We start from the raw sequence: 15846 nt of genomic DNA on the forward strand, positions 1-15846 counted from the left end.
TCACACGCACTGTACATGCCAGGTCACGCCACAACTGAGGACGCCGTTTTGCTTTACAAAACGGTGTCCTCAGGATTGCCTGACCTCACACACATATGGTGCATGCGAGGCCATGCTGCATGCAGGGCCCCGTTTTGTAGAGCAAAATAGCTTCCTCGTGCATACGGCGCGTGTGAGGCCACCCTGTGCGGAGGAGGCCATTCTGTAAAATGGCATCGTCTGCATGCTCGGGATTGTCATGACCCCATCTGCTGATGAAGCGACCCCACTTGGGGTCATGACCCACAGTTTGGGAACTGCTGGGCTAGGAGCTGCCACAGATGACTCTAGGTCACAGCACCCGCACGCAATCCAAGCGAAAGGCCGATGCCAGCAAGTTTGGAGCCCAATGTTCTGCCCTGTGCCACAAAGCAACTCCACGTGCCCCAGCAAGATGCACCCTGAGAATGGAAAGATGGCAAGAGAGCGGAGTCTCACTTACGCTTGTGCAGGTATTCGATCAGCTGGGAGACCTGGGCGATGCCCTCCTCGGTCAGCGGGGAGCCAAACACCACCCCTTTATCTGGGGAACAAAGCGATCCAGTCAGCACACATGGGACAGGAGCAACTCATGCACCGCACCTCTGGCTCCAGGAGCCACAGGGCTTGGCCAGGCATTCTCCTACTGTGAGACCAGGACTTCCAGCGGGGCGGGGTCTGATGCTGGGAAACTAGTGGCCAAAAGAGTTGGGGGTAAAGGTCACAAGTGAACCCACCGCCCTGACATCACAAGCGCCCCCAAACAAATATTTTTCCCTTGCAAAGGCTGCATTCCAAAGTGGATTTCATCAATTTGCTTTTTAGATCAATGCAACTGCAGATTAATTCTCACCAGTTTTCTGAAGTAAACACATTATGAAGGCCCTGTAAGGAAAGCCATGTCAGACCAGGGACACGTCAATCTCACAGGGACGTGCTAGCTACAAACCCAGGCCCACTGGAAGCAGGCTAGCTCTACGAGTGGGAAAGTTAACAAGACAACTTCCCCTCCAATGCCAAGTTCCCACATAGAGGTTTAATGCAGGTAAGCAGGGACTAGATTAGGCCCGACTATGGCTTGTTTAAACTCAGTACTCTGTGCGGTCCAGTTACAATACAGTCGTCCCCAAACAGTTTCGTCCTGCAGTGGAGATGGGACCAAACTCTGTTTTCATCATGCCCCCAGGCCGTGCTGCAGCCCTAACACCCAAGCTGTGAAGGCTGGCGGCATGGTGAAAGCACAGCTTAACTTGGATGCTGATGGGGACTCTCATTTTGTAAGCAAATCCCCAGGGTGGCTGATTTTACAGTGCAGAGGGGAATGTTTCTGGGTGCGTGGTGTGCAGGGGGCACAATGAAAATGGCAGTCATGAGAAGGGGGGGGGGGGCAGGGGAACAAATACTGACGCTGAGGGCAGCTGTGGTCTGACTGGAGAACTCCCACGGGCCTGCGTTCTAGAAGCTCCATTTCAGGGGTGGCCAAAATAGTGAAAATCAAGCCTTGCCTCCTGCCGCCAGCCACCCCAGCTTGTGTAAAGAGACATGCAAAGTGCCAAATGGCAGAACAATAAATCACCAGGAGAAACAGGAGCTTGGAGGCAGGGCCATATGGAGGGCGGCTCTCCATGGTGAACACGGTGAGGCTCTGGTCTCACTCGTTTAGGGTTTGCTTACGTCACTGGGGTCACCAGCCAAAATGCAGGCGTAAGATGCCAGCCTGCGTATCCAAGCCTCTGCTCAGCGACTCACTCAGCTGCCACCTAAGCCTGGAGGACTAAGTTCCTAAGTCCCCGAAGCATTTAAATTCCTGCCACTGGGCATGAGCAAAACAGCCCAAGTCCTGAGACTGCCGAGTTGCTTGGCGCCCTCACCCACGTCTAGGCCCCAGTGAGATTCACAATCTAGTTGTTGCCCCGCCTTTCTCCCCGTGGGCCTGAGCCGGGAAGCGTTCTCGGAGCACATCGACAGGATCAGACCTCACAAAGGACAACAGGGGAACACCCAGATCCGGAATTTTCTGAGGTGGGGCATGTCCCCAGAACACCCAATAGCCCAGTGACCAGGGCACTCACCTGGGATGTGGGTGACCTATTTTCAATTCCCCACTCTGCCTGATTTGGAACAGGGACTTGAACATGGGCCTCCTATATCCTGGCTGACTGGCCTAATCCCTGGGCTATTTGGTATGCTGGAATGGGTCTTGCTCAATCTCTCCTGGTGAAGTATGTCATGCGGGCTGGCTTGAGTGGGGGGGCATTTCATATATTGGTGACATCAGTATGGCAGAATCATCATAATCCATGTGGGATATGCCATGTCAGGTACTGTTCGGAAGGTTATAATGTGCTAAGTAAGATAATAATACTTGTGTTCATGTGTGATATTTGACATGGAAGTTATAGATGTATTTGAGATATCTGTATTTCAAATTGTTCTGCCCGGGCAACACCCCAGATAGGAAGGCTGCAGAACAATGGCCTGCATAATGGCCCATTAAGGCATTCCCAGGTGCAAGGGGCCCTGAGGGAGAGGCCAGCATCACCACTGAGTCACCAGAACCTGCTGACGTGACTCTGGACTCCATTGCAGGCAGCCTACCTGATGACACATCAGGACTGTCCCATGTGACTATGGACCCCAGGCACACCGGAGGAGTCACCAGGATTGGCCCATGTGACTATGGACTCCATTTTGGGTCTTGTGACTGCCCACAGGCCGCATGGCCGGAGGAGGGGGTTTATAAGATCAAGCCAGAGAAACCATTTTGTCTTTGTTCCTGTCCAGTCTGCAGACGTACACCTATCTCTGGACCAATTCATCTTGCAACTGAACCGAAGGACCTAGACCCATCCAGGTACTGGATGTGAACCAGACAGAACTACACAAGTCTGCAAATCCACATTCCTTCCAGAAACCTGAAGTATATGGACTTTTAATCATTTGTATATCTGTGATTTACTTTGACCCTTTAACATTTCTCTCATGGTTTGTTTCTTTCTTTTTACAATAAACCTTTAGTCTCAGTTACTAAAGGATTGGCTGCCAGCATGGTATTTTAGGTAAGAGCCAAACTTATATTGATCTGGTGCTGTGGCTGACCCCTTGGGGTCAGAGGGAACCTTTTTAGCAAAGAGCAGAGAGTTCTAGTAACTGGTCTCTTTGCTGGACCTGGTGCTGATTTGGGAGCCTGGAGCTGAAATGCAGTGAAGGGGGCTGTGGGCATTTGTGGACCGGCTTTGTGATATCCAGTGTGGGGTAATCAGAAGCAGTTCATGGCTGGTTGGGAAGCCGGGCTTCAGTGTCACCCACCAGCGCGGGGAGAATCTGCTCTCCTTTTGCAGCCTGCCCTGCCCTTGGCATTATCAGTTGGCAACCCTGGGCACGGGTCGTATCACAAAAGTAGATCCACTTTCTATAAAATAAACAAACATTCACTGGGCCAGAGAGAGACTGACCCTATGGCCTGGCATTGGGGGGGAGGAGGGGGTTCAGGCAATCACAGCCTGAAATATTTTCAAAGGGGGTCCCAGCAAAAAAAAGTTTGAAAATCCCTGCCCTATAGCCAGTAGCCCCATGGTCAGGTCACTCACCTGGGAGATGGGAGACCCCAGTTCAAGTCCCGCCCCAAACCAGGCTGAGCAGGGGTTTGAGAGGAGATCTCCTCCATCCTACATGAGTGCCCTGGCCACTAGCTGTAACTGTGTTTTCCTGAGAAAGGGGCTGCTGGCTTAGGCACCTAACTCCAGGAGGGGCTTCACGGCTGTGAATCCCAAGCTGAGATAAATGCCTCCCTCCAGCCTGCGGTTAGATACCTTGGAAGGATGGGGCTTGGGCTTCACCTTCTCCTTGGCATTCCCGACTGGCTAGGTTAGGCTGCTTCTATAGGAGAGATGAAAAAGGCTGGGACCGTTCAGTTAGAAAAGGGACGACTGAGGGCGTCGATCTGATTGAGATCTATAAATTCATGACTGGTGTAGAGAAAGTGACTAAAAAGTGTTGTTATTTACCCATTCAGATCAGTAATTGTTCTTTTTTGAGTTACCTTGTAACTTGTTCTTCGAGGTGCGTTGCTCATGTCCATTCCCAGTTTAGGTGTGTGCGCGCACCACATGCACCGGTGCAGGAAACGTTTTTTCCTTAGTGATACCCGTAACCAGCTGGCTCTGGTGCCCCTGCAGTGGCGCACACATGCACCTGCATATAGGCGCCGCCAGCTCCCCCTCCCTCTCAGTTCCTTCTCGCTGGAACTCCGACTGAGGGGAAGGAGAGCAGATGTGGAATGGACAGGAGCAACATCTCAAAGTATAACAGTTACAAGGTAAGTAACTGTTCTTCCTTCGAGTGCTTGCTCATGTCCATTCCCAATTTAGGTGACTCACCAGCAGTGTCTCCAGAGGCGGGCAGGAGTTCATGGACGTGACACTTGAAGCACCGCTGTACCAAAGACAGTTGTCCTGGGCTTGCTGTGTCAGCACATTGTGGGACGCAAAGGTATGTACCAATAACCAGCAGATGTCCAATAGAGGGACGTGTGCCTGAAAGATGTCTGCGTCCTCGTCACGGACACCGGAGGTGAGATTCCCACCTGCTCATAACAGGCTCGGATGCAGGCCGTGATCCATTTCGAAAGACGCTGCGAGGAAACCAGTAAACCCTTAATCCGGTCCGTGATGACCACGAAGAGCTGTGTAGAGCAACGGAAGGGCTTAGTCCTGTTGATATAAAACACCAGGGCCCTCCTCATGTCAAGAATGTGCAGGTGTCTCTCCTCACTGAAGTTGTGCAGCTTGGGACAGAAAACAGGCAGGAAGACCACCTGATCCAGGTGAAAATGGGAGACCTTAGGCAAAAAGGCCAGATGCGATCATAGCTGGACCTTGTCCTCGTAAAACACCATGTAGGGCGGTTCCAATGTTAATGCCCTGATCTCCGACACTCACCTGGCAGACGTGATAACGATGAGGAAGGCGACTTTTCCAGGTACGTAAGGCAGCACGAGGCCATGGGGTCGAAGGGTGGTCCAGTGAGTCTGGAAAGGACCAAGTTTAAGTCCCACTGAGGAGAAGGCTCCCTTATCGGTGGGAAAAGCCTTTTCAGCCCTTTGAGGAACCTAGTCGTCATTCCGTGAGAGAAGACTGTTCTATGTCCCACCAAGGAGTGGAAAGCAGATATGGCCACCACATGGACCTTGACTGATGAGAAGGCCAATCCTCTTTGCTTCAGGTGGAGCAGATACTCCAAGTTTGTTGGGATCGATGCCTCTGTTGGGACACTTCACGTTCGGTCACCCAGCAGATGAAATACTTCCACTTAGCCCTATAGGCAGATCTGGTCGATGGCTTTCTGCTATCCAGGAGCACACACTGAACTTGGGTTGAACAGGCCTGCTTCTCCCAGCTCAGCCATGGAGCATCCAAAGCCATCAGGTGGAGGGAGGCCAGCTCTGGATGATCCAGGGACAGAAGGTCCAGGCGCAGCAGCAGGGTCCAATGCCTGGGATCCGCCAGCTCCACCAGCATCCTGAACGAATACTGTCTGGGCTACCTTGGTGCCAGCAGGATAACCTGTGCCTTGTCCTTCTCACCTTCAGGAGGACCTTATGGATCAGAGGTATCGGCGGTAAGGCGTACAGGAGCCCTTCTGACCAGGGGAGAAGAAAAGCGTCGGTGATGGAGCCTGGACTGAGGCCCTGGTGGGAGCAGAAGCAACAGCACTTCCTGTTGGCCCTGGTGGCAAAGAGGCCCAACTCAGGGATTGCCCCACCTACAAAGATATGAGCCGCCACCTCTGGGCAGAGGGGCCACTCCTGGTGAGAACACAAGGCCCTACTGAGACAGTCCACTAAAGAGTTGTTGACCCCTGGGAGGTGAACGGCTATCGGGTGGATATTGTGGTTGTTGCAGAACTCTCCAAAGCACATGGCCTCTACACAGGGCACGGGGATCTGCTCCCTCCTCCGATTGTCTGTTGATATAAAGCATGGAGGCCGTATTGTCCGTGCGAATCTGCACCACCCTGTTGGTAAGATGAAGCAGAAAAACTGCACAGGCTAGTCGAATTGCCCTGAGCTCTTTGATATTGATAGGTAACCCCAGCTCCTCCAAAGTCCATGTACCCTGGGTCTTCAGGGAACCAACGTGAGCTCCCCAGCCCACGTCCGATGCATTGGAGACCATAGTTACCGAGGGCTGAGGTGTTTCATAGGGCATAGTTTCTCAACCTGTGGTATGCGAGACACAGGCAGGGGGTATTCGAGAAAAACAGAGAGAAGGGGAGGCGGGCAGCAGCTGCCGACTTCTGGGGAAGTCTGGCAGCAGCAGCCCACCTCCCACCCAACCCCCAACTTCTGGGGGAGGCAGGCAGCAGCTCCCCACTTCCCGTCCAGTCACAGCTCCCAGCTGGGAGGCAGGCGGCAGCTGATACAGTCCCAGGAAGCCAGGCTGCAGCTGCCTGCTTCCCGCCCAGTCCCAGTTGTGAGGCAGGCGGCAGCCGCCGGTGTCCCTCCGGGTCCCAGTTCCCAGGTGGGAGGCCGGTGGCAGTCTCCTGCATCTCATGAGCTTGGCTCGCAGCTGGGTGGCAGCCACCCACGCCCCGGCTCCAAGCCAAGGGACAGCTTCCAGTGCCCCGGCTTGAAGACTGGCAGCAGCTGCCTGCCCATATCCCTGGGTCCCAGCTGGCACGGAAGCCTCCTCTGCCCATCTCGTAGTGGGTGGCAGTCGCCCACCTCCCGGGCTGGCAGCCAGGCAGCAGCTGCCTGCAACTCGCCCAGGTGGCAGCTCCCCTCCCTGGCTCAAAGCCCAGTGCCCAGAAAACTTGACCACTGCTCTAGCTGAGCAGTGAAATGGACAACTAGGATAGCCCCAGATTTTACCAGCATAACAATGTTCAGAGGGGCCCACAGTGTGATTTGCCCCAGGCCTGCACCCCCCTAGGGACGGCCATGGGAAGCGCTGCTATCCACTCTGGGCTGCTAGTGCCTGCTCAGACCTCACAAGTTCACACTTGTGTGAGGAGAACACCAGGTGACCCCTGCCATCAGGCCATAGTGATTGGCTGGCGCTGACCTTTGCTCCTAGTATGGAGGAAGGAGGGGAGAGAGAGCAGGGGGTTTTGTGAGCTGCCACAGCCACACAACACTGCAGAACTCTCCTGCTTTATGAGACATACAGTCGTCCAGGAGTAAAGGGGAAAAAGATTTTCTCAGAGTTTAGGCACGTGCCAGTTTGCTGTAGTTTCCACTTTTAGTGTTTGAATGTAACTGGGCTTGTGTTGCTGTTTTAATTTTACTGATTGTGAGGGTGTTAAAATGGATTCTTTTCTCGTAAAAAGAAAGACTTCAGCTTTAGAAGAAAGTAGTTCCCATACAAATGTGGAACAAGTGGTGGATCCAGAGGATCATGTTTCGGAAAAAAAAGCATCAGTCGTGAAGTACAAAATCTTCCCAGGTTCAAAAAGCACGTAGCCACGATCCCAGTTATCTGGCTGTCAGGTTTACAACAAACAGAGGTATGCCTCCATTACCACTTCGTGTGATCTGCAGTGAGACACTGTCTAATCACTCTATGAAGCCTTCCCTTTTGTAAAGGCACCTTCAAATGAAACATCCTGATCTGAAGGACAAATCAATAGATTTTTTTCACAAGAAAATGTGAAAGACTGACAAAATCAAGTGCTGCTGTGCAATTGTACTCTGCAATGCCTGAACAAACTCTGCAAGCTTCGTTTGAAATCGCACACACGGTGGCAAAAACGAAGAAACCACGTACCATTGCTGAGACCCTTGTCATTCCTGCTGCTATCAGAAATGCTGAAATCACGTTTGGCAAAACAGAAGTAGATAAAATTAAAACCATCCCACATTCAAATGACACCATGACAAGAAGAATTGATGAAATGGCAGAAGACAATTAAACAAATTTCAGAAAAAGTCATCCAGAAAAAACAGTTCGCTTTACAGTTTGATGAATCTATGGATGTATCCAACTATGCACAATGGATGTTTGTCAGATACATTGATGAAGACAAGCAAGGAATACAGGAACAAATATATGGCTGCAAAGAATTGGACACAAGAACAGGAGAGGACATATTTAAGATCTTAAATGAGCATATTGTATAAAATGGATGGTCATGGGAGGGGTGTGTGTCTGTACGCACCGACAGAGCAGCAGCAACAGTAGGTCGATGAAGTGGTCTTGTTGCTCGCTTAAGAACTATAAATCCTTCAATCAAGTGGAACCATTGTATTATCCAGAGACAGGCATTGGCTGCAAAGCGACTGAATGAAGATTTAAACGGTGCTAGGAACGGCCATGAAAAACTTCATAAAAGTGCGGGTTCTGAATTCACGTCTTTTCCGATCGCTGTGCCATCACATGGGATCTGAACATATTACTGTACTTCTTCACACTGAAGTTCGGTGGTTATCACGTGGAAGGTTGTTGAATCGCCTGTTCGAGTTGAGATTTGAAGTTACTGTCTTTCTCAGAGATATGAAATCTGAATTCTTACAGCATTCTGAAGATGAAGTATGGATTTGCAAATTAGCCTCTCTGACATTTTTGATAAAATCAATAACTTGAACCTTCAGCCTCAGGGATACAACACAAATATATTTATCTTGCATGACAAAGTAAGAGCTTTTAGAAAAAAGTTGAGGTTCTGGGGGAAATTTTTTTTTAAAAAAATCGAGCTTTATGTGGAAATTTTGTTTCATTTTCACAGCTCTCAGAATTCTGTGAAGAAAACGAAATCACTCTGAATGAAGGTGTGAAAGAAAATATTAAACTACTCTTGGTAAATTTGGAGTCAAACTTTGAACATTATTTCCCTAATGTTGAAGAGCATGAAGATCCACAGAAACTGTGGATTTTGAATCATTTAATGACAGCGCTATTGAACAAGCAGGGATTCCAGAAAGCATGAAGGAAAAACTTTTTGAGCTTTGCACAGACAGTACATTGCAGAGGATGCAGAGCATGGGACTGGATGACATCCCTGCATTTTTGCAGAAAATGAAACGGGAATACCTACAGCTGAGAAAACATGGCTCTCAGAGCTTCTCCCATTGATCTCACACAAATATGTTGAGGCAAGTTTCTTGCACTTGACTGGGCTAAAATGTAAAATAAGAAATCATTTGTGCCCAGGAAATGATCTGAAAGTGGCAATAAGTAATTTAAAACCGAGATTTGGAATGCTTACATCATCCAAACAGGCCCAAGTTTCTCATTAAATCCAGCTCATACAAGAACTCATTTTTATGCTATTTTGTTAAAATGAGCGAAAAGTCCAGTCCAGTCCCACATTTGCAGAACAATTCTAGAGGGGGAGAATCAGTTCCAGTCACAAAGATACCTATGGTTAGAGAGTTTTATTAATATAAATGGTTGAGTTATATTGTTTTTACTGTTCTATAATTTTTATGATTCACGTGTTATTTTGTTTCAAAAACTGTTGTAAAATTCAATACAAATAATAAATCTTACATTCTGAATTGTATGCCTATTTATGTGCGCGCGCCCCTATGTCTGCCTGCAAGTGCGTGTGTCTCAGCATGTTGCTGCATGTGTCTGACTACGTCCTTGTGTCTTTTTATCTCTGAACTACAGATCCAAACACTCCCGTCACGCTCTGCCACCACAGTACTCCTGCAGACATACAATTTTCCCTCTCGCCCTCCTTCTCTGTCTCTCACACACACCCTTTCCTCCTCTCAAATCTATGGCAAGAAATTTGGCACGGTGCTTTATATCCCCCAGCATTGGCATGCCATTCAAAGCTTCTTACCTTTGGCCGACATGACCTCTAGCCCAGGTACATACTTGAGTTGTGCACCCCTGGTGTAAAAGTGGTAACCCTACCCACACTAGATTGCACACCTGTCATATCACAGCTTTATATATTCAGCCCTTCTTCCAACATATGGCTCCCATTAGTCTGTAAATATAAAATCCTGGGGAAAATTGAGTGTTGGGGTACTTAAAATTTTCAGAAGTTGGGGGGTACTTGCTATTTAAAAGGTTGAGAAATACTGTCATAGGGCATTCCCGAGAGGACATGATCGGAAATTGACCACCAGACCAGGGATGTAAGTATTTCTGGAGGACCATAAGTATCCTGTCCAGGCGCTGTCTGATCGGAGAATAGACTGACTCCAACCACATTTGGAGGGGTCTGAAGTGCTACCTGGCCTGGGGAACCACGTAGGTGCAGGCCGCCATGTGGCGCAGGAGGCTGAGGCAGACCCGCGCTGTTGTGAGGGGACGAGCCGAAATATGTGTAATGGATTTCTGTCATTGTCCGGAATCTTTCCTCCAGAAGGAACGCTCTGGCCCTGAATGAGTCCAGCATTGCCCCGATGAACTCTATCCTTTGCACGGGGACTAATACAGATTTCTGTTAGTTTATTAGGAGCCCAAGCACCTGACAAACATCTCGGGTGATCAATATGCTGATCTGGACCTGGATCTTGACCTGCCCCTGATAAGCCAATCATCCAGGTAAGGGAATACCTGCACTCCTCTCTTCTGAGGTAGGCCTCTACCACCGACAGGCACTTGGTGAAGACTCTTGGCGCAGTCGAGAGGCCAAAGGGGAGTACCACAAACTGGTAGTGTCGGTCTCCTACCATAAATCTCAGGAACCTCCTGTGACTGGGGAAAATTGCAATGTGAAAATAGGCGTCCTTTAAATCAAGAGCAGCGTACCAGTCGCCTGGATCCAGGGAGGGGATGATGGTAGCTAGGGAGATGGTGCGAAAAAGCCGGTTACTTACCTGTAACTGGATGTTCTTCGAGATGTGTTGCTCGTGTCCACTCCAAGTGGGCGTGTGTACGCTGCGTTGAAAGTTTCCCTCAGAAGTACCCCCAGGGTTGGCTCTGGTGCCCCTGGAGTCCTGCCGCTATGGAGCTCTATATAGGGGCCTGCCAACCCTCCGCCTCCTCAGTTCCTTCTTGCCAGTTGGCACCGACAGAGAAGTATGCGTGTGGTCTTGGAATGGACATGAGCAACACATCTCAAAGAACACCAATTACAGGTAAGTAACTGTCTTTTCTTCTTCGAGTGCTTGCTCATGTCCATTCCAAACCAGACCAAGGAGGTGGAGTCGGAGCTTATTGAACCACAGATTGGAGCACTGCTCTTCCGAACGCTGCGTCATCTCTGGCTTGTTGAGTGATTGCATAATGAGCAGCGAATGTATGCACGGTGGACCACGTGGCTGCTCTGCAGATGTCTTGAATCAGGATCTGGGCCAGGTAGGCTGCCAATGAGGCCTGAGCTCTCATCAAATGGACCGTCATCTTAGGAGTTAGTACCTTGGCCAAGTCATAGCAGGTCCTGATGCACAAGGTAACTCATGAAGAGATTCTCTGGGAAGAGACCGGAAGACCTTTCATCCTTTCTGCCAGCGCCACAAAAATCTGGGTGGTGTTTCTGAATGGTTTGGTTCTCTCTATATCAGTGTTTCTCAATTAAATTTGGCCACGGAACCCTTTTGAACTCAATAAATAATTGCGGAACCCCCCAAACTCTTAACAGTATTTTTACATATGGAGCCAAAAAAAATGTCGAAATAAGCAAATTATATACAAACAACTAGGTCAGCATTTCTCAATTAAACATAAATTAAATTACTTACACTCGATACCCTCCGCCGAAAAATCCGGGACATCTTTTTCGGCGGCGCCAGAGAACAGCTGTTCGTGGAACCCTAATAGTGTTCCTGCGGAACCCTAATGGGGTTCCGCAGAACACCAATTGAGAAACACTGCTCTATATAAAAAGCCAAGGCCCTTCTGATGTCCAGGGAATGCAGTCTACATTCCCAACTGATAGCATGGGCTTTCAGGTAGAAGACTGGTAGGAAAATACCGTTTTAAGTGAAAATGGGATACCACCTTCGGCAGGAAAGCTGAATGGGGACAGAGTTAAACCTTGTCCTTAAAAAACACAGTGTACTGTGGCTCCGATGTGAGTGCCCTGAATTCGGAGACCCTCCTGGCCAAAGTGATGGCTACTAGGAATGCCACTTTCCAGGATAAGTATAACAAGGGGCAAGATGCCAGGGGCTCGAATGGGGGTCCCATCATTTGTGCGAGAACAAGATTGAGATTCCAAGGAGGGACTGGTTCATAAGTAGGAGAATACAGCCTATCTAAGCCCTTCAAGAATTGCGATATCAAGTGGCCTGCCACCCTGGGATGGAAGGCAGAAATCGCTGCTAGGTATACCTTTATTGACTACTGGGCTAGACCCTGCTATTTTAGGTGCAACAAGTAATCCAAGATCGTGGGGATTGGAGCTGATTGGGCTTGGAAGCCCCTCTCAGAGACCCATGCCGAAAACCTTTTCCACTTAGCCTGGTAGGTAGCCCTTGTGGAGGGCTTCCTACTACCTAAGAGCACCTCCCTCACGGACTCCGAGCAAGTGAGCTCCAAAGGGTTTACCCATGGAGCTTCTAGGCCGTGAGATGAAGGGATCTGAGGTTGGGGTGGAGAAGCGTCCTGTGATCCTGTGTAATAAGGTCAGGTAAGAGTGGTAGGGTGATTGGGTTGTCGATGGAAAGGTTGAGCAGCAAGATGTACCAGTGCTGCCGAGACCAGGCTGGGGCTATCAGAATCACCGATGCTTTGTCCTGTTCAATCTTTCGCAGAACTCGGAGAATGAGCGGATCGGTGGAAAAGCATAGAACAGCTGACTGGTCCATGGGACGAGGACAGCATCTGCTATCAACCCCAAGCCATGCTTCTGAGAAGAGCAAAATTGAAGGCACTTCCTGTTGGACCTTCTATTTGGGGAATTCCCCACCTCTGGAAAATGATGTTTAACACAACTGGACAAATGGACCACTCGCACATGCGGAAGGACCTGCTGAGGCAGTCCGCCAGTGAGTTCTGGGCCCCTGGCAGGTATGAAGCCTCCAGATGTATCGATTGAGCGATGCAGAAGTCCCAAAGTCTGAGGGCTTCCCGACACGGGAGAGGAGTGAGCTCCACCCTGTCTGTCTATATAAAACATCACTGTCGTGTTGTCTGTGAGGACCGATACCACCTTGCCTTCCAGATGATCGCGGAAGGCCTGTCAGGCCAGACGGACAGCCCTTAGCTCTCTGACATTGATATGAAGTAGGAGCTGACTGGGACCAAAGACCTTGCATTCTTAACTCCCGCAAGTGGGCTCCCCAACCCATCGCTGAGGCATCTGTCACAAGACATACTGATGGCTGAGTGTCTGCAGCGCATGAAAGCAGGACTCTGGGAGGGAGGCTCTGGCTAGATCTGCATCCAGCACCATTCCAATAAACTATCCTCCTGGTGGGGATCACGATTTTTTAACATTGAGGCTAAGTCCCAATCTGTCGAACGTAGTCCTGATGAACGTTATGTCCGCCTCTATCTGAGCCCTGGTTTGCCAGTCGTTGAGGTAGGGAAACAACTGTATTCCTCTCCTCCTCAAGAAAGGCACTACCACCGCCATGCACTTGGTGAAAACGTGGGGCGCCGCTGAGAGGCCAAAGGGTAGGACCGTGAACTAGTAGTGCACTTGAGCGACGATAAACCGAAGTTCCAGAGAGGTAGCCGTGTTAGTCTGTATACAGCAAAAACAACGAGAGTCCTGTAGCACTTTAAAGACTAATAAATTTAATTTCTGCAGGCATAAGCTTTCGTGGGCTGCAACCCACTGGAGGCATCTGACGATGACCTTGCGGCCATGCCACCATTGGTGGTATTGAGGGGAAGCCGGGCACTGTAGCTGCGAGTTGCCTAGCTTGGACAACATTGCCGCTGTCTGAAGATGATATTTTGATGTCCGATGGCTAAAGCATTGCTGTCTCCGAATAATTTGCGGTGCCATGCGAGCCGTATTGTTGATGCATCGGCACCAGTGAGCGGGGTCACGATGCCAGGGAAACGCACCGTGAGTCTGACAATCTGCGTCACTCTGCTCCATGGCAGCGCTCCACTGGGTGCCAGTTCCCTGGCGAATGTCGGCGGGAGCCCACTCTGGTAGTGTTTTGACCCAGAGAGTGTAACCCGATCTCCAGGGATGGCCTGCACACCAGTGAGAGATGCCTCAACGAAGGGGACTAGCAAGCAGATCTATCCCTCGCTGAACTGCCCCAAGAGGCCAGTGCCGGGCCCCAGTACAACGCTCTGCCGCCCCTCGGCATTTGCAGTACCGGCAGCACCAAGAGGTCCTTCATAGCTTGGAAGGCCTCTGGAATCGACAGCACCATTAATCGAGGAGGGCCTCTACTGCTACCCAGAGGTCGGTGGAGGGCCCAGTGCCGGGGTCGATGCTCGCTGTGGTGAGGGACCCTTCTGAGGTGGGGAGGGTTGGTGGCCCGACACTGGTCTCGCCAGGTCCCCCTTAGCCTTCTCCGCCAGAGAGCATCCCCGTTCCATGTGCATCTTCTTGGACCTCTTCTTCGGAACCGGGGAGGGAGATCGGTGCTGGGAGGAAGAGGCGGGTGTCGGAGGTGCACCGCATGCCCAGGCCATCGTGCTCGGTGCTGAGTCTGACCTGCTGGGCTGTGACACCGATCTAAGAGCCAACTCCATCAAAATGGCCCAAAGATGGAGGTCACTGTCTTTCTTGGTTCTCAGGCGGAAGCTTTTACAAATCTTACATTTCTCACTGACATGAGCTTCCCACAGCCACTTTAAACAACTTTGATGAGAGTCGCTCCTGGGCATGGGTTTCTTACAGGAAGCGCAGGGTTTAAACCCTGGGGAACAGGGCATGCCCTGACCCTGGGAATCTAACTACTAACAAACTAGAAATAACTGTAATGAATGAGTAATTATAGGCACTGAAAACAACAAGTAAACCACTAGGGAGGTGAGAAAAACTTGCGAAAGCAAGAGCATTCCAGCACTGTCACTGGCGGCAAGAAGGAACTGAGAGGGATGGGGAGCCGGCGGTGCCTATATGTGGGCGCATGTGTACACCGCTGCAGGGGGCACTAGTGCTGGCTGCTACGGGTAACACTAGGGGAAAGTTTCTGGCACCGGTGCATGTGGTGAGCACACAAACCTACATTGGGAATGGATGTGAGCAAGCACTCAAAGAAGAACTAGGGGTCACCTAATTAATGAAATAGGCAGCAGATTATGAATTACAAAATGAATTACTTCACACAACGCACAGTCAACTTATGGAACTTGTTACCAGGGGATTTTGTGAAGGCCAAAAGTATAACTGGGTTTAGAAAACAAATTCGGCTCCTGGAGGATAGGTCCATCAATGGCTATTAGCCAAGATCTTCAGGGATGCAACCCCATGCCCTGGGTGTCCCTAAACCTCTAACTGCCAGAGCTGGGACTAGACAACAGGGGATGATGGATCACTTGAAATTGCCCTGTTCTGTTCATTCCCCCTGAAGCACCTGGCATCGGGCACTGTCAGCAGACAGGACACTGGGTTGGATGGAGCATTGGTCTGACCCTGTCTGGCCATTGTTATTGTATAAGGAGACTGGACACTTAACTCAGGACTGAGTTTTCCCAGAAAAGTGCTTGCTAGAGTAAGGAAAGGTTAGCTTCTTAACGCTGGGAGAGCATTCCCCTATGCTGACAAGAGTTTCAGAGCTGAGATGTAGTGTAGCATTGTAGTGATGCATAGCTGTGAAAACACTTAGATTGTACCAAGAAAGGTCAAGTTCCCTGGGATATTCTTAATGGAATCTGGGCTGGCGGAGGCATCAGTTCTAAAAGCCATTAAAATCAATGCTGTAGAAGAACACAGTGAGTAAAACCACCACACAAGTGAAGGAGGAAGCCTCATAAAACCTCCTTCAAAGGCTGACAACTCTCCTCTCAGGAG

The 15846-nt window shown here is 50.1% G+C and overlaps 1 protein-coding gene across 3 annotated transcripts in view; it reads right to left on the minus strand.

The window, feature by feature from the left end:
- The window catches only part of ARHGAP19 (Rho GTPase activating protein 19), a 43235-nt gene that overhangs the window by 10147 nt on the left and 17242 nt on the right, over positions 1-15846 (minus strand). For all 3 annotated transcript variants that reach the window (XM_067537186.1, XM_067537185.1, XM_067537187.1), the window contains exon 3: positions 482-562. In XM_067537186.1, the coding sequence (XP_067393287.1) occupies positions 482-562 (81 nt within the window). The remainder of the gene's footprint in view (positions 1-481; positions 563-15846) is intronic.

Source organism: Emydura macquarii, unplaced genomic scaffold (genome assembly GCF_026122565.2).
Source record: "Emydura macquarii macquarii isolate MOO-44397 ecotype Brisbane River unplaced genomic scaffold, CSIRO-AGI_Emac_v2 contig_3692, whole genome shotgun sequence".
Taxonomy (NCBI): Eukaryota; Metazoa; Chordata; order Testudines; family Chelidae; genus Emydura; species Emydura macquarii.